We start from the raw sequence: 21,050 nt of genomic DNA, 5'->3' as shown, positions 1-21,050 counted from the left end.
CATCCTAGCAAAGTGATGTAAAAAGTCATATTGAAGCCACCAGCGGAGAATATCATCGCTGAAGAACAGGTTGACTTTCATGCTGGAAGTACCATCACAGAACAGATTTTCAACCTTCTTGTTCTATGTGAGAAGTTCTTACACCATTAGCAGGACATCTACCACATCTTTATTGACTTCAAAAAGGCATTTGAAAGAGTATGGCATGAAACTCTTGGGCAACCATGAAGTAGTACAATGTTGGTCGTAAGCTTATTCTTACCATTAAACAACTGTATGCCAAGGCCAGCAGTGCAGTTCTCATCAATGGCACAAGAGGAGGGTGGGTTTGCACCACTGCTGGAGTCCAGAAAGGCTGCCTTCTTTCGCCCACACTGTTCAACATCTACTTGGCAGCATAATGACTGATGTCCTAGAAGATCACATACGCACAGTCAGCATTAGGGGGTGAACCATCTCAAATCTTCGGTTCGCTGATGACACTGTCAGCCTAGCAGGCAGTGAAGATGAACTTGCCAAACTTGTGAAACAATTGGCTGAAACCTCCGCAAAATACGGCATGGAAATTAGCGCAGAGAAAACCAACCTGATGACAAACAAACGTGATGGGATCAGCTCACATATCACTGTCAGTGGACAAGAGCTGGAGACAGTGAAACAGTTCAAGTATTTGTGGGCAATCACTGATGAAGGATCCAAAGCAGAAATTCTGGCAAGAACTGTGCAAACAGCAGCAGTGGCAAAGCTGAAGCCAATCTGGAGGAATAAGAACATGTTCCCGGAATCCAAACTGAAACTGCCTCATGCATTGGTCATCTCCATTTTTCTGTATGCATGTGAGACACAGACCCTTACGGCAGAACTTGAACAGAAAATACAGGTAATAGAGATGAGATACTTCTGTAAAATCCGGGGCATCTCCTACTTTGACCACATCACTAATGAAGAGGTCTGCATCATCACCACCCAATGCGCTGGGTCATATGAACACTTCCTGATGACCGTGAAGAAGTGCAAGCTGAAGTGGTACGGCCATGTAACAAGATGTTCTGGAATACCCAAGATCCTCCTCCAAGGGACAGTACGGGGAAGAGAAGAAGAGGTAGACAGAAGAAGAGATGGACTGACAACACAGAAGAGTTGACAGGAATGAACTTTGCGGACACTCAAGCACTGACACACAATCGTCAGAGGTGGAGACAATTGGATGATTGCTCATCAGTGATGATGCCCCAATGACCAATGTGGTTATGGGAGTGATGATGATGACGACTTGATGAAAGAGGTTTGATTTACCTTTGTATAATATTCCCTATAATGGGTGAATCCTGAGCCCCATGGAAGCGAATAGGAGTTTGATGGGCTGCAAGACAGCCAAAATTTCACCTATTCTGTATCAGTTTTAATTGTAAATGAATTGTTCACTTATTTATCAAGGACCTTTTTCCAGTTACTATGTGGGCTTTTAAGACTTCATCTACCAAAATGAGTACTATCGTGCTAAAAAAGAGCTCTAATTTTCATACATCTCCTGGATCAAAGAAAAGTTGAAGGCTGAGACATATTGCCAAAGAGACCAGAAGGTTCAATTAACCTCAGGCGGTTGTGATAGAGAAAGCAGCCTATTGAGATCACCTACCACCACCTAAATCTGGAGCTGTACATTATAGCAGGGTCATGAGCAAATTGGGAAAAGCATATAATACAACAGAAAAAGATTCAGCCAGTCAAAAAAAGGTAGTCAACAATGTATGTGGCAGAAATGGTGAATTTTGGTAGTGAAAGTGTCCAGTGGTCTGGCATATACTATTTCTGTTTGTCTGAAGAACTACAGAGCACAACAAAAAAATGAGACGTGAATGAAGAAGTGAATTAATCCCCTGAAGTTGCCAGGGTTTAGCAGCTCAAAGTACTAGCTACACTGCAATTATGCTATATGAAACAAGGAAACCCAACATTCATACCATAGCAAGACAAGATAGACAGCTGTCTGCGCTGTCTTTCACCCTGTTAAGACTAAACTTCATCCCCACAAAAGATTAGAAGGCAATCATAATAAACCTCAGAATACTAAGACTTCAGCCACGCAAAAAACCATGAGTTTAAAGTTATTAACTATAATTAAGAATGGAGAAACAAATGGTACACGGCAAATCATTGTAAATGAAATCAGAAGAAGATTTACATCTTATGGGAGGTAATTACACTCCTTTTTAAAAACACAATATATTACAGTTTTATAGGACAAGAAGCCAACAGGGTAAATTATAAAGACTTGTTTCCAAGACTTAACATACAAGAATTAAAAAATACAAAACAAAAAAACATCAGTGTGCATAGCAGTCAGATGATATTTTGTGTGTGCAAAGATGCAGTAAAGCCATCCACCCCAGCCGCATCAGAAATGTGATCAATATTTAATGTAATCCCATTACAAAAAACTACATTTGGGGTCTCACCGACAGGTTAAATAATAGTGTGTAAATATGTGTACACTTTATGAAGTCCCATAATTTTTTTTAGAATGCATTTAAAGGTAAATACTTCTCTGCTAGCTAAGGAAAATCTGCATCCAAAACAACCAGAAAAGCATTTTAAAATAAAAACCAAATTTTAGTATATACAACTGCAAATGAAAATTAACTCTGAGCTGCTAAAAAGAAAAGGCTACGTGCATGTACTGGTATAACACACAGTGTTTGGATTTCCTTATATAATGTTATCTTACCAAAATGGAGAAGGGTAGGGTAATTTCCTGACACGTAAGAAGGGAAACATGGCAAACAGGATAGGAAACAAAATCTGGAAAGAAAAGTCAAGGAGAGGAATGTCTAGAAAAAAGATTCTGAACCAAAAAAAAAAAAAAATATTTTACAAAGCAGGAAAAAGAAACATTTGTAGAAGGAACAGAATTGTTTCACATGTTCAGCATATTAGCATTGCCTATATTATAATATCTTCAGGTCTCAAACACACAGAATCACTTTGTTTTCAGTCTGTTACATTTTTGGTTTAACTCTCTAATCGAGAGGGGAAACTTTTACAGTCCTTTTCAAATGAATCATCAACAAGTGGTATTCAGAAGTCTTCACAAATATGATCACTGAAGTATTTATTGGTGATCTAACAGCAACAGGCATGATTTTCAGACGTGTTGAACAGTAGCGTACCATTGAGGCCAGTACCTCTGAAAAATCAGGCTCAACAAATATTGTTCATTTAAGTAATTAATCTGAGACCCTAAACTACCAGAAACAAGACTGATAGTTAAAATGGCTACAAACCATTTAGACAGATACAAGGAACATTAGTGATTCTGATAAAACTTCATCCTCTGTGCATTCACTTCAGTGAAATCACACCAACAAGCTGGGATAACACACTAACTAGAAAAGCAAAGCTTGGGTCGTCTGACCTCAAGAGAGGACATCTCTTAGGGCTCTGTGAAGGCATGTATTGCATTTTCTATTTACCTTGACTCTTATAAGATTCAAAAAATAATTTTAAAATTGCCACAGGCAACTGAAGTGTTTGACCTTACACAGCCCCAGGTTTTGTAGCATTAACAAGCCCTTCCGTAGCCGTGACGTACACACTGAAATTTCAGTAGTGTGGTTTTATAGGTTTCACTGGCATGAGTTGGGACGACTGTACTACACGCTGGCGGTAAAGCCATGAATGAGTTAGGCAGGTCATTCCAAGCAACCGTGGATAAAAGCTTTCTGCCACACTTGGCTACCATGCACTCTGCCTGTTACGCATGTTCCATAAAACCTATTTTATGAAGGTTTGAGAGAGTCTAGAAAATATTTATTGGGACTAATTTTCCTACTCCTGTCTATATAAAATCAAGTGTCTTAGTTAAATAGGAGTTCAAACATACTGGGCTATAAAAAAGTGCAGAGGTGACTCTTGCCTGATGTGGGGTTTCAGAAAGGGGTATCCCCCCTCGGGTGAGAAAATTCTCTCTTCTCCTCTGAAATGTGCAAAGTTTGTGGCACTTTTTTTTTTTTATGGCAGCTTTTTGAAGGTGCTGGTAAATTTACAGTGTTAGAGATATTCTCACAAGGTTCAGTCGGCAGAAAGCAGATGGTGCGGATCAAACCTATACCTATTAAATTTATCACATTGCTTTGCGATTTAGCATATGGCTAACACATCTACATATAAGATCTTTAAGGGAACATACCAAACTTTGAGTTAACCATTTCTATTTATCTTGGGTAAAACTGACACGCCTTAAGGATCAGTGTATGCGCATTTACAATACACGATCCTGATCTTGCAACAGACTCCATGCAAGCGGTTGCCCCCAGTTCATAGGGAGGCAGTTGAAGGATTGGGGCCTACCTTCATTTCAGGCTGATACAATATCACTTTTGAATGCTTGTTTCATATGAGACATTGGTGATTTAGTACTACCTAGGAAAAGTCTTTTAAATTATGTTTTTACTCTATTCTTATTCAAAATAGGCAATTAAATTTAAAAAATCTTGTGCTTTGATTTCAATATGTAAGCACAAAATGCCTACACTCCAGCCTGTGGGTAGCCTTGCTAGATAATTAAGAATATCAAGATTAAATTAGCAACAGCAAACCAACAATCTCTTTGCAGTCCACAAAACTAGAATTTCTTCAGCTCCCACAAAACTAGTTGTGCCAAATAAAAATCCACAAATCCTTGCCCAATCCCATCACCCATCCCATTTGGGTTTTATAGATCAGAATCAACTTCTTAAACTCCATCCAGAAACCAACAGGCATCCAACACAAATCCCGGAGCATTGGTGTCATGTGCTCACCACTTTCTGCCCCAGCTTCGGTATCCACATGCAGATCCCCACAGGGTGCATTGGAATTGCCTAAACTTCAAGCAACAGAAGCATGAAGGCCTGTAACATAGTCCAGGCCTAAGAGAAAGGGTTACAACTTCCTTCCCACATGGGAGGGAATAAAGCCATTCTGCTCAATTCTGTTATATAGCTGCCTAACAGCAAGGAGTCTAACAGAACTCCCAAAGTGAATGCTCAGCTGACACAAGAGGGGGGACACACCTTCAATCAATGGGTGACAATCTTTGCCACATTGTCCAATTGCTTCCCCAAACATAACAATATGACCTCTGTTTCCCCTGGCCTCAGCCTGCTCACTCTTATCAGAGCCCATTCACTACCATACACAGAGAAAGATAATTGCTCCCTATAGGTTGGATGAAAGGGAAGAATAGATTCAATGTCATCAGCATATTGAATGCATGTCAATCTGTACCCAGTCTTCCCTGCAAGCTCAAATATTCACAAAAAATGATAAATGAAACCCTACATGACAGAAACATGAGGGCACAAAGCCAGCCACCCTTAACTACACTCTTAGTTCTCTCTCAAAGGAAACATGCATCCACACTAAAGAATAAACATCCATAAAATAAAAAGGCATGTCCCATCATCATCAACCCTATCCTCAAATCACTAACATTCAACAGCCACTTTCTCCAATTTATTATCACTCCACTCTCTTCTTTAAAGCCCCAGAAAATACAGGAGCCTTGCAGTGCTCCCTGAAAGTCATCAAATGCCTGCCCTGATGTACCAGTAAGATGGGGAGTATATAGAAGATCTGTCATCAAGGGGATCCTGCCACCAACTCCCTCTCTCTGAAATCAGCGTACTGTAAGCTTGAGTGCCTCTGATGACCTACAAGGTCCTATGTCAAAACCTTATAGCCACAGTATATCTAATACTCAGCCAATGTCATCAGTGTACAGGACCTGACTGAGTGCAGTGAATTATTCTAGTCTCAGGGTGACAAAGGCAAGGATAACTGTAGGGAAGGTCTACATCTGAACAAAAACATCACATTCTCCTCGCCGAAAGATGACAGAAAGACATGCTCTTGGCCACACAGGCTACCTGACCATGTAGGAATAGCACAAGATCTAATACAACCCCCAAACAGGAAACCTGAGTAACAGATTTCTGACACACTTTTAAAGCAAAGGGGCTAGTATCTCAGCCATTTCATCTCCCAAACTACTAACATTAATTCCTTCTTGCCTGAAAAAAAACTTTGTTCAGTTTATGCTTATGAAAGCCCCAATCTTCACCAGACACTGGTTAAGTCCCTTCACTGTCCCAATCCAAATAAAACTGGCACATCATCTATTCTCTATATGCACAACATTTAACAAAGAAAAAACTATTTTAGAAATAACTTGGAACATATTAAGCATTTTTGTGGGTACTACTTGCAATATTCTTAGGGTGCCTTATTATACACTAAGTTATACACTAAGAGAATGACTAACTAATATCACTAATCCACTAAATATTGGAACAATCTTTACTATACAAAAGTCATGATTTCAAAGTTACATCTCAGACTCCATCAGCACAGAAGCAAGTGCCGCACATCCTAACGGGAAACTGGAAACCTCCCCTTTCCAATGGAAAAAACTCCCATGGTTAGCCTGTAGAGCCATGAGAAAATGACCCTTACACTTGTAGTCCAAAACTGAACATTCGCCACTCCACACCTCAGTTCAGTGCAATTTGGATGGGAAGTTACACATTCTGGAAATGGAGTAATTATTTCTGTTCCGCATCTTTAAAAGGCATTCTGAGTAAAGGGTCATGTCCAAGAGGTCACCCTGGGTTGAGACCATATGGGTTTAATCAGTGATGAGCTGCCAAAATCTTAACCGGTTCCCTATAAAAAGTTCTGATTTAAGGGATGTGCCACAGAATGTATTTTTTGTACCAATAGGGTTACCATACGTTCGTATTTTCCCGTATTTTGGTTCTTAAATCGCCATCCGGACGGCGATTTAAGAACCAAAAAGCCTGACATGTCCGGGAAAATACAGATGTGTGTTAACCCTGCCTAAGGTTCTTTTTTAAAAAGATGAGCCTGAACTAGAAATGAGCTCCGTTTCACATGTGTGCGTCCCCCACCACTCCCTGGGGGTGAACTAGGGTGACCAGATGTCCTGATTTTATAGGGACAGTCCCAATTTTGAGGTCTTTTTCTTATATAGGCTCCTATTACCCCCCACCCCCATCCTGATTTTTCACACTTGCTGTCTGGTCACCCTAGGGTGTGCACATATGTGGGTCCCCAGCTGCTCCCTGCCCCCCTCACTGAAGCAAGTATGCAGGGTTACTGCCCTGGGAACTGCAGGGCACCAGTGGAAGTGGGGCCAGCTGCAGACAGGGGCGTGGGGCAGGGCTAGCTGGAGGCAGGGCAGGGGGTTGCGGGCCTGGCTGGAGGCAGGGGCTGGCTGCAGGCAGGGCACGGGGTGTGGGGCTGGCTGGCTTCAGGCAGGGCTGCAGGGGGGTGCGGCAGGGGTTGGCTGGAGACAGGGGGTGTGGGGCTGGCTAGCTTCTGGCAGGGGGGTGCATGCTGCAGGGGCTGGCTGCAGGCAGGGCAAGGGCTGACTGGAGGTAGGGGCTGGCTGCAGGCAGGTCAGGGGGGTGTGGGGCTGGCTAGCTTCGGGCAGGGGGGTGCGTGCGGCAGGGGTTGGCTGGAGACAGAGCAGGGGATGCAGCAGAGACTGGCTGAGGGCAGGGGTTGCGGGGCTGGCTGAAGGCAGGGCAGGGCAGGTGGTGCGGGGCTGGCTGGAAGCAGGGTGGTGGGTTCTCACGGGGAGAGTGGCTCAGAGCAGCCCAAACAGCAGGACGCTGCCCAGGCCAAGCAGAGCAGCCAGGGACCCACCAGGCAGCAGCAGGAGCCCCAGGGCCAGGCGAGCAGCAGCAGCAACAGGGCTCGTGTCCAGGGCCAGGTGGCAGCCCATATGGCTCCTGCAGTGCAGCGCCCCCGGCGGCCGGAGGAGGAATTGCATCACTTCCTGGCCAGAGACCATCAAAGCCTCAGTGCCCCCTGCAGGAAAGCGGGTTAACAACCGGTTCTAAAACTGCTTGAAAATTTAACAACCAGCGGTTGTTAAATTCCCACGAACCGGCTCCAGCTCACCACTGGGTTTAATGCACTAGAAAATTTCACATTTAGAGGCCAGTGCTAAAAATTGGTATAAGTCAGATGTATGGAAGAATTGTGTGTTCTCAAAACTAGTCCCCCCCATGAAGATTTGCACAAGATCACAAAAGTCACCATCCAGTTTAACAGAACAGGCAACCTTTGAATAGGAGGCACACGCAGGATTGAGATCACAGTGATGTTATTGACAAGGAAGGAATATATTAGTAGCAGTTATATGGGGAGAGCTTGCATAGCATCTGTCCAGAATGTTGCTGGTTCTGGGCAATACTTAAAGTTCTCATTAGACAGGGATAGAATTGTAAGTCAGATGTCAGATTAAGATCAAGGTGCATCTAGCAAGAGTTAGTTCACTTTCATCAGCACCAAATACTGAAATTCACAAAATACAATCTCTCTCTTTCAAAATTGTAAAGCACTAATGAAGGAGTTAGCCACAAAAGTTGTCAACTAGACTCCACAAAACTATAAATGAATGTTATGAATATTAGTAAAAATATTTAAATAGGTTCATTAAGTTATTCTATGTGCAAAAACAGCAGGAAGGTGCACAGAAAATGACAGTGAGAAAAAAAAGGAATCTTTTTATAAAGGTAAGGGAGGTCAGGCAATGACAAAAATATCCTTTTAATTGAAAAAAGAAAACCATTATATAGGTGTTCGTTTTTCTAGCTAACCCAATACAAAGGAAGGCGTTATCAGTTCTCTGCATATTAGCCTGATAAACACTGTACATTATTTTTCCCAGTTACACAAAAGAGCTATCAGCAGTATTTAAAAAATTGTATACCCTACCTAACACATGTAACTGTTCTTGCACTAAATATTAACATGTGTATACTCCAATAAAAGAGTTTATTCTAATACCATGAGAGTATCCCAGTCCAAATAGGAAAGGCTCAGAAAAGCTCTCCAGTACAGTATTTTCATTTGTTTTTCATCTTACCTGGTTCTTTATAGCTCTTTACTGCAACTGAATCTACCTCTACTGATTTTGGTCTAAGTGGTAAATGTTCAGAGTCTAACTTTGGTTTTATTAGTGGCTCAATTTCAGACTTCGGTCGAAGGGAAACTACTTCCCCATTAGATCTGTAAAGAAATAAACAGGCAGTCTGAATTTGAAACAAGTCATAATTCAAACGTATTAAGAGTTAAAAGCAGAGGGGAAAATGTCTATTTCCTGTTCTTTAAGCATTTAGATTTAAAAATTTCACAGACTGACTCTCACACCAAGACAGACAAATAAAATCAATGTTGTGCTATTCATAAACATATTTACTTCTGTTAGGACTCTTATGGACAAAAATCTGCCCTCCAGATATGTGTAGGGCTTTCAGTAGGAGTTCCACATGCATATTTCAAAACATTATCTGGTAATATTTTATCACCGTTTAGGCACACTGTATGAACAAATCTAACCCTTTGCAAAAAAAAATGCTATAATGCAATGCAACAAAACAAAAGACAAGAAGGTTGAACACCACCTTCAACAATATCTCCACTTCAGAAACATTCACAGGTGAAGTATGAAGGGTCCATTGCCCTCAAATTTTTTTTTTTTATTAAAAACATTCTTAATGGATCGTAATGAGTGGTTACATTTAGTTAAATATCCTGTATAGATGGCCCTTATTCTAGCATTGGATAGTCTCTCTACACCCTTTATTACTGTTCTGGCAGTGAAAGACTCCTAGATTTTCCTGCATCCTAGATCCAAAAGTGAACAGATGAGCCATTCCTTTGCCACTCTTTTAGCTGCATCTTGCAGCTGAAGGTAAAAGTTACTTTGCTTAGGAAGCTGTGTGAATTGAATAGTTTGACAGGTTAAATGTTGGTTATTAAGTTCCCTTTCCTCTAAAATGTGGCTCTATACTCATTTCCCCACTTTTCTACATGGGGATTATTATTGCAGCAGGGTTGCCTTCTCTTCTCCCATCCACTCAGCATAGTGTCAAATACTGAACAGCTGTGGACATTTTCAGTCATAAGAACATTAAAATTCTCTGGCCACAATTTATTATTTGTCTATACCTATATCTCCCCTTTGGAATTCTGTTCCATAACATATTCCAATATGTTAACTGTTACCCAAATTGAAAAACATTTCTGTTGTATACTTCTCTACCTATAAAACAATAAATCTTGAAGTGTGCTGAAATATGAAGTCAATACCTAGCCAAGAATGGGTGGCCCTCTGTAGATTAACAGTATAGAGCAGCACTCTTGGATTGCACATGCACCTGCTGCATGAAAGCCACAGCGCTCAAAGGGGTAACCATTGGGAACCTGTACATGCAGTCTCACAGAATCAAACCTTCAGTGTGAGGTTATGTACGGAGCTGTGGCCTACACGTCTGTTAGTTTCTTCCACCATTTAGAATCTACAGCACAGAAGCGTGGTGAATGGGGATCTACACTGACAATCCACTCAAAGAATCAATTATTAAAACTGGCTAGTAATCTCTCTTCAAGATCTCCATTCTTGAGAGATTAATTGCTACTGCGAGGAGTCAGGTTTGAAGAGAACTAGTTGAACAATGATTATAGCACTGCTGTCCTGAACGGAGCATCAGCTCCCGTGATGTGCAAAGAAAATGGCAATAGTGCATGAATAATGCACAGTATGGCTAGATACCAAGAGAAGAGTGACCTGTCCCAGGCATCTTATGCCTTATCTACATTTACAGTAGTGTGTCGAGTACAGACACAACACAGGAACTACTTGCCATAGTGAAAGCAGGCCGAGCTCACGCCTGTCACTGTGCTGTGTAACCACATGCAGCAGTGAAATGCTCCAACGAGCGGGGATGGAGACCAGTGGAAAAGACTCCAGCAGCTCCCCGCTGCCACAGCCTTTCACTGCAGCAGAAAAGGCTCTAGCAGGGAGGAAGCAACGGGAGCCTTTCCACACTGTCAGACTTTCCCGCTGCCTCTCCCTGCCAGAACCTTTTCCTGACACAGGGAAAGGCACTAGCCATGGAACACTACATTGCTAAAAGTAGCAGTGTAGACATGGGAGGCACTGCTTGGGTGTGCAGACAGCTATGTAGGGTATATACCTTAGGGCACTTTACTTGCCTAAGCTGTGCCTCACTATCTACACTGCTATTTATACCAGTGCTAGCTGGGTGTGCAGTGTCTGTTCTCTGCATGCCACCATAAGTGTAGATGTATCTTCAGAAAGGATGCTGGAGACAGCCCATCTCCTGCAAGACTTAAAATTGTTCAAAAAAGATCACATTACTTTTTGGTTTGGTTATAATGGGACACACTCTCCTTACACTGAAAAAAGAGCTGATTGGTTTTTATTCAAACTGACAAAAAAATGTCACCTCATCAGGCAGAGACCAGGCATGGAAAAACTTCAGTCTGAAAAAATAAAACTTCAGAAAGTTGTCAGTGACTAAAATCAGGGGACAGAATAGAAGCTAAATGCAACTTTAATACTAGTGGTTGGAAACCAGGGTTAGAACAGAGGCAGATACGCAACTTCAACAATAGTGGCTGCTGTTACTCTGTTATAATATGAACTATGAAGGGAAGACAGAGAATTTAAATCCACTCAAGCAGCTGAAAAGAACTGAGGAATCTTGGAGATTCAGATCCTTATATGATCTCACTCACATGTTCCCAATGGTCACTACTTTTCTAAAGGACAATGATTTCAACAGCGAGGGCATGCGTGCTCCAGGAGTGGGGATTTATACTGACAATACTTAAGTGAGAAATCTGGTCATTTACACAGTGATGTGTGGCTCTCTCCAATGTGGTAATTAATTTCTTAAGTGTAACGCCCACAGGCTCCTCTACCCAGCATATCACAGACCACCACTAGTGACTCATTTCCTGTGGCCATAACTTACACAGAATGCAGCAGCTTAAAACTTGCACTGCGTTTGATGATTCAGAAGTGCATAATTTCACACAGAATGCAGGTGCAAGGTTCCCTCTTATCTGATTCAAGTAAAATGTCACTTGACAATTAGAAAATTAACAGAAGGTAAAGCTGATCACCACCCACAGAATTTCTGAAGCACGGATAAGTATAGGGCACCGTGTATCCTTATGACATATTCACCTTCAGATTAATTAAGGTTCATAGTTTAGCAATGAAGCACATGCAAACATAAACTAATGAAATCTATTTACTACGTTGGATTAAAATTAAATACAAATATACTCACTTAGACACAGGTGATGGTAAAACTGGTTTATCTGGTCGTTTTGGATGCAGAAGCCCAGCTCTAAATACATTATTAGTCTTGCTTGGAGGAACAGGCTTTTTGGGTGGTACCTGGGGAGCTACTGGCTTAGAAGGCTTCTGATCCAGAGCTGCTTTTTCATCTTACAAAATAAGGCACAAAAACATTTTTAGATACATTAATTTATCTAGGACACTTTGCTCCTCTAATTATGACTGGCATTTCATCATAGTGGCTGCTATCAGAATGATTTCCCTGAAGATTTCATGCTGCATCACTTTGAGATATATTTAGATAAAAGTAAAAAGAGGAAATGTGCATACAAACTGTACACTTGGACACAAGAAATGTGGTTAGCATAAACACTTAATGCAACTTCTTCAGTGACATTTCTGGTAATAGGTCAGTGATTCATTAGTGCACTGCAGACAACAGCTTAGTCAGTCACACACACAAGAATTCCTGCTGTACCTCTAATGCCTTCCCCTCATATCAATTCATTACATCTACTACTAAAGATATAGATGTTTATCCCTGTTTCTTTTACACATGCATCACAGAGCAGGAGTGATCTCTAGATGATGACTTCCTTGTGCATTTAGATTCAAATTCTGTAGATTAAGGACCTTGTCTTCCTATGTGCACACTGGTAGTACTAACTGAATACAAAACAAATGTATGAAAGTTAAACAGGACAACTAAAACTTCCACTGTTTCATCGCCATATGATCCATTTGCTCAGTTTTGGTCAATTAACGACGGAAAACACACATTTGTAATACTTAGTACTTCATGGGGTACTTCTATTTTCAAACCACTGTACAATCATTAAACCAACAATCCTCAACGTTCCTGTGAAATTAGGTAAGCATTATTCCCTCTCTGTAGCTGGCAAAAGGCAGAGATACAGGGTGTGTTTACACTGCAATTGGAAGCGTAACTGCAGCTTGTGCAGACATACTAGAGCTAGTTTTAACCTCACTAGCTCGGGCACCAGTAGCAGTGAAGCCACGGCATGGCAGGCTTCAGCACAGGACTGCAAGCCGAGTTATTACCCAGGGTTCTAGACAGGCTTGCACAGCATACGCTGGAGCCTGTGCTGCAGCAGCTTCACTGCTATCAGTACCTGATCAAGCTAGATTAAAGCTAGCTCAGGTATGTCTACAAGAGCTGCGTTCAAACCCCATGAATGCAGTTTCCACATACCTTAAGTGACTTGTTGAAGCCTATATAGAGGACTAAAGTTAGGAGTTCTTGATTCCTTGCACAAGGCTGAATCACAGTGGCTTGGTAGAGCAGAGGAACGTCTCTTGCTTTATATGCAAGTGGTCAGAAGTTCAAACCCTATATAAAAACGTATCTGAGGAAACAGGCTCCAGTGGTTAAGGTGCTAGTCTAAAATTTGGGAGACTCAGGTTCAATTCCCCGCTGTGTCACAGACTGTGTGATCTTTGGCAAGTCACTTAGCTTCTCTCTGTCTCAGTTCCCCCAGCTGAAAAATGGGGACAGTAGCATTCAGTAACAGTCATACCTCAACAGGGATGCGTGAGGATAAACACATTGAAGATTGTGAAGTGTTTAGGTGAGATACCACCTATGACAGAATCTACTACAAGTACTGCCTTATTGCAATTTCTGAAGGCCTGAGATACTAGAATTCAAAGATATGAAGCATACCAGTAAATCAGTGAAAAGGCTCAGTTTATTGGAATCATGTCTCCAGCAGCGCTTTTTTGGTATTGAGCTGGAGTAACTGATATAATGAGACAATACACAATTTTGCCACTTGGTGCTGCTAAATGATAAATACAGAATTATGAGATTTACTGTTGTGTAAAAAGTCTTTTTAATTGATTTGTCATTTTCTGGTCTATGCATACTGGCTGGCTGACCAATTTTAAACTTTAAAAATTACAAATATATGTGATACGAGTGGAGAAAGGAAACATAAGTTCTACAATGCTGCATTCAGCCAATATCAGTCACCAAACTGGATCAATAATTTTGTATTTAAAAAAGAAAAAACGATAAACAATTAAATATTTACATATGAATTACAGTCAACTATTCTGACATTTTTGCTTTTATTATGTGATATTCCTCAATGTCTAGAATGCTATCTGAACTTTTTTCCACAAAACAAAACCTAAATATGAAGGCTGTCACAAACCAAGAAAAAAAAATCATTACTAAATACTTTAAACTGTTTACCACAGATCACCACATCATAGGGATCAGTCACTTTTGCTATACAAAGATATAGCACTCTGTACTCTAACAACTATTCTGGAGTTAATAAACAATGAAAAAGATACTAAAAGTTGGCTAAAAGATAATGCTACATAATGGAAAGGAAAATACCATACTGATTACATTTACTAAGAGCAAAAAGTTACCACGGCTAACTAATGTCATTAAACATCCTTTCAACAGTCATATAAAAATACTGCTTATATAAAAGAGCAGCTAACCAATTCTTGTCCAATTATGGACAAACTTGGGCTATAACAAGCCTAATTAGTTTCTCATAATAAGGTTTATAATTTCATATTACGATTAGCTAATAATTTTGACAGGACTAATTCCACCACAATTTAATATTTTATTAAAATGATTAGCAGTATTTGTACATGTTTTCAGGAGAGGTAGAAAATGCATATATAAATGGAAGTTTATTTCAAGCAAAACACCACTACTATTTATCTTCACAGATTTTAATGCCAGAAGGGACCATTATGATAATCTAGTCTGAACTCCTGCATAACACAGACCTTAGAATTTCACCCATTTTATACAGTTCAGCAGAAAGCTCTGCACTTAATTTTCCATTTTTAAAAATGCAGAATTTCCCAGAATTTGAAGTTATATATAATTTACTTCTTGGCCTGTTATTCTGCTGCTAGTAGTCTGTTTAATTTAATAGTGTTAACAGTATTAACTTAAACCAGGGGTCTCAAACATGCGGCCTTAGGGTTATTTTCTGTGGCCCACCAGCTCCCCGCGGCACCCCTGCCCCCCACAGGTTTCCCGTTCCCGGCCAATGGGAGCCTCGGGGAAGGTACCTGGAGGAGCAGCCAGGGCAACACACAGACCCCTGTGCCCCTCCTCCCCCAGGTCCCGGCCACTTCCCGGAATGGTGCGGGGGCAGGGCAGGGCAGGCCACCTGCCCTGCCCCTGGTGCGCACCGGGCTGGACTCTGCCCCCGAACCCCTCCTACAGCCGAACCCCGTGTCCTGAGACCCCTGCCGCACTCCTCCTGTACCCCTTCCCTCTGCCCTGAGCCCCCTGCTGCACCCCGCACCCCTCCTGTACCCCAACCCCCTGCCCTGAGCAGCCTGCTGCACTCTGCATCCTGACCCCCTGCTCTGAGCCCCCTGCTGCACCCCGCACCCCTCATGCGCCCTCTGGGGGCAGGGAGGGGGCAGAGTTGGGGTGGGGATTTCAGGGAAGGGGTTGGAAAGGGGGCAGGGAAGGGGTGGGAAGAGGCGGGGGAGGGGCGGGGCCTCACAGAAGGGGTGGAGTGGGGGCAGGGCGGGGGCAGCGCGGAGGGTGGGGGGACGGGTGGTCAGTGGCCCGGTCCTCAGGCCAATGTATTAGTCCTCATGTGGCCCTCATGGTCATTTGAGTTTGAGACCCTTGACTTGAAAAAATGAATACTTTGTCTTGATACTGTTTAAGTTTATATTAGCAGCCAAATGGACCAAATTCAGCCCTGGTGTCAGTCTACTGACTTCAATTAGTTGGAGAAGGAAGAAGGTGGTCGAATGAAAAGAAACAATGTGTTCTCTAATAATATTCAGACACAAGATGGCTCCCTAAACACACACATGCATATGGATTACTCCCAAGAATATATGTAGTTTACATAGCAGGTTATTAAAAATTTGTGCAGAAAGGCCAAAACTCAAATGGAGCTGGTTTACTCTTAATCATGCATCTGAAAATGCTGTCCTGAACACATTCTATGGCCAATGTTCATTGGCTGCATTACAAAGTATCTTTATAGAATATGGCCAAACTGTTATAACAATAGCATTTTTTCTTTCAAGTCCTATGAAGTGGATAAACTCAGAGAAAGAAATGGCAATGTGTCAGAAGTTTTCTCTTTATCATAATAAAAGCAAATTCTGTACAGACCATTAGTTCCTTGTTCAATTTTTCCAAATACAAAAGGGAGCATTTTAGAAACATTACATTCGATTCAGACCATTAACCATTTTTTTTAAGCGATAGTTCTGAGGCTTTCAAATCTTGAAATGTAGTGTGAGTAAATTAGCAAACTTCTTTACAGTTAGTGAAAATGGAAATACTGAAAGATAAAATCTGGACAAAGACTGAATGGTTTAGGTGTTTACAGGACAGGAGAGTTTCACTTCTAAAAAGTCTAGAATCACAGTATCTCCTCTACAGATTAATAACATTAGTACAACGTTGTAGATACACTTTTGGTGTTTTTTCCAAACAAAAACTTTCAGTTGAAGCCATTCACGTTTGGTGAAACATTCTCTGTAAGAGCAGGAACTGACATTTACAAAATATTTATTTAATAAATGTCCATTGTCATCCAGAATTACAGCACCACATTTATTACAAAATTGCATTTAAGCAAATTATTAAAACCGCAACTAGGTCATTATAAACTGTCAAATTGACTGCAATTTCCAGATTAAGAAAATGACTCTGCAAAAGCAATTAAGTGTTATCATAACGTACAATATGTAGATTTAAATGTAGACATACACTAAACTAAAAACCTTAACATACTTGAATAGTTTTACAAACAATTATGATAGCATACAACAATAAGTAATAACTTTTCCCATATGGGTATTTTATTTACTTAAAACAAAATAACTAAATATTGTGTAGTTCTTTTATATGATCTCAATTTAATTTCAATGTGAAGAAAACTGGTCTCACCTTTTTCTTCAGGTCTAGAAGAAAGAAACTTCTTCTCTCCTATTGGAAGTTCAGGCTTAGGAGCTGAATATAAAAACAAAACAGGACACGTCTCAAGCAACTGTAATTATCCTAGTCATTCACTAAAAATATAACCTGCGATTATTTGTATTTATACTGTTCCTTCTAGCCAAGGATCGTAATGTACTGTATAACCATTCATTTAAACTCAAAGATGTGAGGAAGTATTAAAATATTTCTAAACTAAGATTCAGAACTAGGTTCTGTTAGATGTGTCAAACAAAATACATAGTAGGATACATAATGTCACTGGCATGAATTTGGGGTTGCTGTACGGTACTGCTCAGAAATGCAAAGCTACTTTTGAGTCTAGAAAGTCATCTTAAACACTTGCCATACCACACCACAGTGAATGTGGAGCATAACACGTCTGTACGCAGTACACTAAAATTAGAAAACCTTGCCTTCATGACTGAATAAAATGAGTTGTTTCTAAACTCTCATTGTATTTATGAAGCTTCTAGAGCAGTGACTTTTGTTGGTTTTTATGCTCAAAGTTTGTCAGTACATTTATCAGCATGAATCTTTTACATACCTGGACTTTTAACAGGAGGTGGTGGCTTCTTTGGCTTCTGCAAAGAGGATAAAGAGTCAATATATTTTATAGAAAAAAGATAGGCATCCACTTATCAGTAGATCTCAAAGTACTTTACAAACGAGTTCAGGATCATCCCCATTTTACAGATCGGGAAACTGAGGCACAGAGCGATGAACTACCTTATCCAAGGTCACCGAGCAGGTATCCTGAGTCCCATTCCATTGCTCAAGAAATTACAGAAAATCCTTCTTGCACAGACAGCCAAAAATTCAAAACAAATGAAATTATGCATTTTATAGTGCCAAAGCAATTTACTTACTCATTTTAACAACTATAACTGTAGGGCAATACTAATAAATCTACATTGTATCAGGCAATATTAAAAGAATCAGATGAAATCTGGCCAAAGATTTACAAAAATGATATTTTTTAAAAAAATAAGATCAAAGAAATATTTTAATTGTTTTTTGAGTTCCAATGAAAGGGCTTTTTTTAGGTGGGGAAAGCGAATAAATATTTCCTGAAGTGTTTGCACCCTAAACATCGCAGCCTGGGAACTCGAAAAACTAAACCTAAAATGACACATCTGCTTATGCACAAGCAGAGAGAAAGGTGCAGATTAAATACTGAGAAAGAATGTTTAAAAAGTTTCCTGTTTAAATATACTGCAGTATCACATACCACAGCTGAAGATTCTTGTTTTTAAAATGAGTGATTTTTAACCTGGATATTTCCCAACAAATTTTACACTATGAAATACTGAAGTCCTAGGTTTGTTCGTGTTCTAGAACTCTTTTAAAATATAATGTTGCCCCTTTTGGACCTGAGCAGCCAGTCAAAATTTGGGGTGCTGTGGATGTTCCAGTTGGGATAGAAATTAGTGATCAACAAAACCGTAACAAAGAAATATCTGTTTACGAAGTCCTGCTTCTCCAAAGGCAGGAGGAACCAAAGTAATGGTTTCAGTTTCTTAGCTTACAGCGCCAAGCCTTGTTAGACAACGTATCTCAAACGTTCTCACTAGCTTTCCCCACGGCCACACTAGGCTCAGAGGCTACCGATTGGCTAGCTTGCTTTTTGTCTCTGCTTCTCTGTTCTGCATGTTTGCTTCTTCCCCCTCTATTCCCTCCTGCCGCTGCCTGCTCACACACTACTCAGCAAAAGCCCTCTGCCCACTAAGGCTTGGTCTATACTACAGAGTTGGATGTAAGTGTCTACACTACAGTGTTGCTCCCACCAATGTAAGTTGCACACTACATTGATCTAATAACTCCACCTCTGCAAGAGGCGTAGTACTTAGGTCGATGTAATTAGGTTGGCACAGTGTCAGTGTAGACACCATATTGACTGCCCCGGCTGTTGGCCCCAGGGCTCTGGCTGTAGACAGATTTCCCTCCACTTTGTACGAGGATTTCCCCTGGACTTTAATTGTCAGAGAGTGTCATTAAAATATTATAAAAGCTTTTAGGAAATTCCCAGAGTGAGACCTTATATGCCAAGTAAAACTTCTGAGTACGGCGGCTCCTATTAGCAGAAACAGTTGTTTATTGAACAAATGATGTGCATGAAGGCTTGTTTTAAAAAATTAACCATGCATGAAAATTCATATTAATCTCTTTCTTCGGTCACAGAAAACAGTGCAGTAAAATTAATGAATGAAACCAGACTCCGTTTTCAGCCCAGAAAGAAATGCTCAATCCTATCAGAGTTCTATTTGGAATAAACAGAAAATCAACATTATTTACCTGTGAGGCTGGGTGGCAGCAGACATATCAGATTCAAATGTCAACACCGACTTGCAATTAAAGTGAATCAGTTTGGGGTTTTTTAGGTCAGCCCACAATGAACAGTAGATTACAGTTGCCATCCACTGCCTTTACCTGAAAGCTGCTCCATGCAGGTGAATTCCTGTACTAAGTCATATTGAAGACGATGGGGTTTGCATTCAGTAGCTTGAAGGATTTGGGGACTCTCTCTACAATAACCTGCTTAAAGACCCAGAATGATTCACTTCTCCAACCCTGAATGCAGCATTCCTTTCTTCCTGTACATCACAGCTCAACCTGGCAACCTCCATATGCACACAACACAGTATACTTGGATCAATATAAATATTTCCATTTTCCACATTGATATCAATAATTTAAAAATATAATTTTAAATATTGAGTAGTTTCGCTGCAATGAGTCAATATTGAAAGTTTTTTATGTTAAAAATTTTGTGCAATAGTGAAGACTTACACTATTTATACCACTTGCCAAGTGGAGAGCCTATTAGAAAAGGAGGAGGGTGGATTTGATTCCATGCATTTTAGTGTTCATCAGATAGTAGTACTGAAACTGCCTGACCAACAACAGATTCATCATCCAAGCAATGAAATGTAGCAAAAGTACAGAGTTATAGTTAAACTTAGCATTGAGGATAATGTTATTAGAAATGCAATTGTAAAATGTTGCTAACCACAATCACCACAGTGTAGTCATTCCCTGTTATTTTTATTGCTAATTTTTGTTTGTCTTTTCTTTAGAAACCTGAGTGGTGACTTTCTAGAATAATGCACATTCCTATGAATTAACACAGCCAACTTCCTTAATATTTTTTGAAGTCACTATAAGACATATAATATTTTCCTGGCTATACTGATGTACAGTAACTCCTCACTTAAAGTAGTCCCGATTAACGTTGTTACATTGCTGATCAATCAGAGAACATGCTCGTTTAAAGTTGCGCAATGCTCCCTTATAACTGTGTTTGGCAGCTGCCTGCTTTGTCCACTGCCTGCAGGAAGAGCAGCCGTTTGGGGCTAGCTGGTGGGGGCTTGGAACCAGGGTGGACCGGCAGCCCCTCACTCCCCTAAGTTCCCTGTGCAGCAGCTGCCCAGCAGGCTATCAGTTGCTGGGCAGTTCAGTTGTCCCTCCCCCCACTGCCGTGTGCTGCTCCTGCCCTCTGCTTTGGAGCTGCTCCCGGGAGCCTCCTGCTTGTTGTGCGGGTAGGGGGACGGGGGGAGAGAAAGAGAAGAGGGGTGCTAATGTCAGGGTGTCCCCCTCCTCCCTCTCCTGCATCTCATTTCCATAGAGCAGGGGCCGACACGATAGGGCTCAGGACAGAGGGAGCTTGCTGGCAGCAGCTGCTGTCTCAACTTGCTGATCTACTTAAAAAGGCAATATACTCAGAGTGGGGTCAGAGTACTTACAGGAGCAATGCGCGTCTCTCTCACATACACGGTATGTGTTTCTGTCTCTCTCTGCATGCTGTCTCCCCTCCCTCCATTTGTGCTGCCGTGTAGAGTGTGAGGCTACATTAACAACAATGTGTTAACCCTTGAGGGCTCAGCCGAT

The 21,050-nt window shown here is 41.0% G+C and overlaps 1 protein-coding gene across 1 annotated transcript in view; it reads right to left on the bottom strand.

The window, feature by feature from the left end:
• CD2AP (CD2 associated protein) overlaps positions 1-21,050 on the bottom strand; it is a 157,182-nt gene that overhangs the window by 16,224 nt on the left and 119,908 nt on the right. The window contains exons 10-13 of the mRNA XM_077811530.1: positions 17,710-17,746; positions 17,115-17,177; positions 12,177-12,336; positions 8,939-9,081 (exon numbers count right to left, since the gene is read on the bottom strand). Coding sequence (XP_077667656.1) covers positions 8,939-9,081; positions 12,177-12,336; positions 17,115-17,177; positions 17,710-17,746 — 403 coding nt within the window. The remainder of the gene's footprint in view (positions 1-8,938; positions 9,082-12,176; positions 12,337-17,114; positions 17,178-17,709; positions 17,747-21,050) is intronic.

Source organism: Eretmochelys imbricata, chromosome 3 (genome assembly GCF_965152235.1).
Source record: "Eretmochelys imbricata isolate rEreImb1 chromosome 3, rEreImb1.hap1, whole genome shotgun sequence".
NCBI lineage: Eukaryota > Metazoa > Chordata > Testudines > Cheloniidae > Eretmochelys > Eretmochelys imbricata.
The sequence above is the reverse complement of the archived record's forward strand: the minus strand, read 5'-3'. Positions and strand labels throughout refer to the sequence as shown.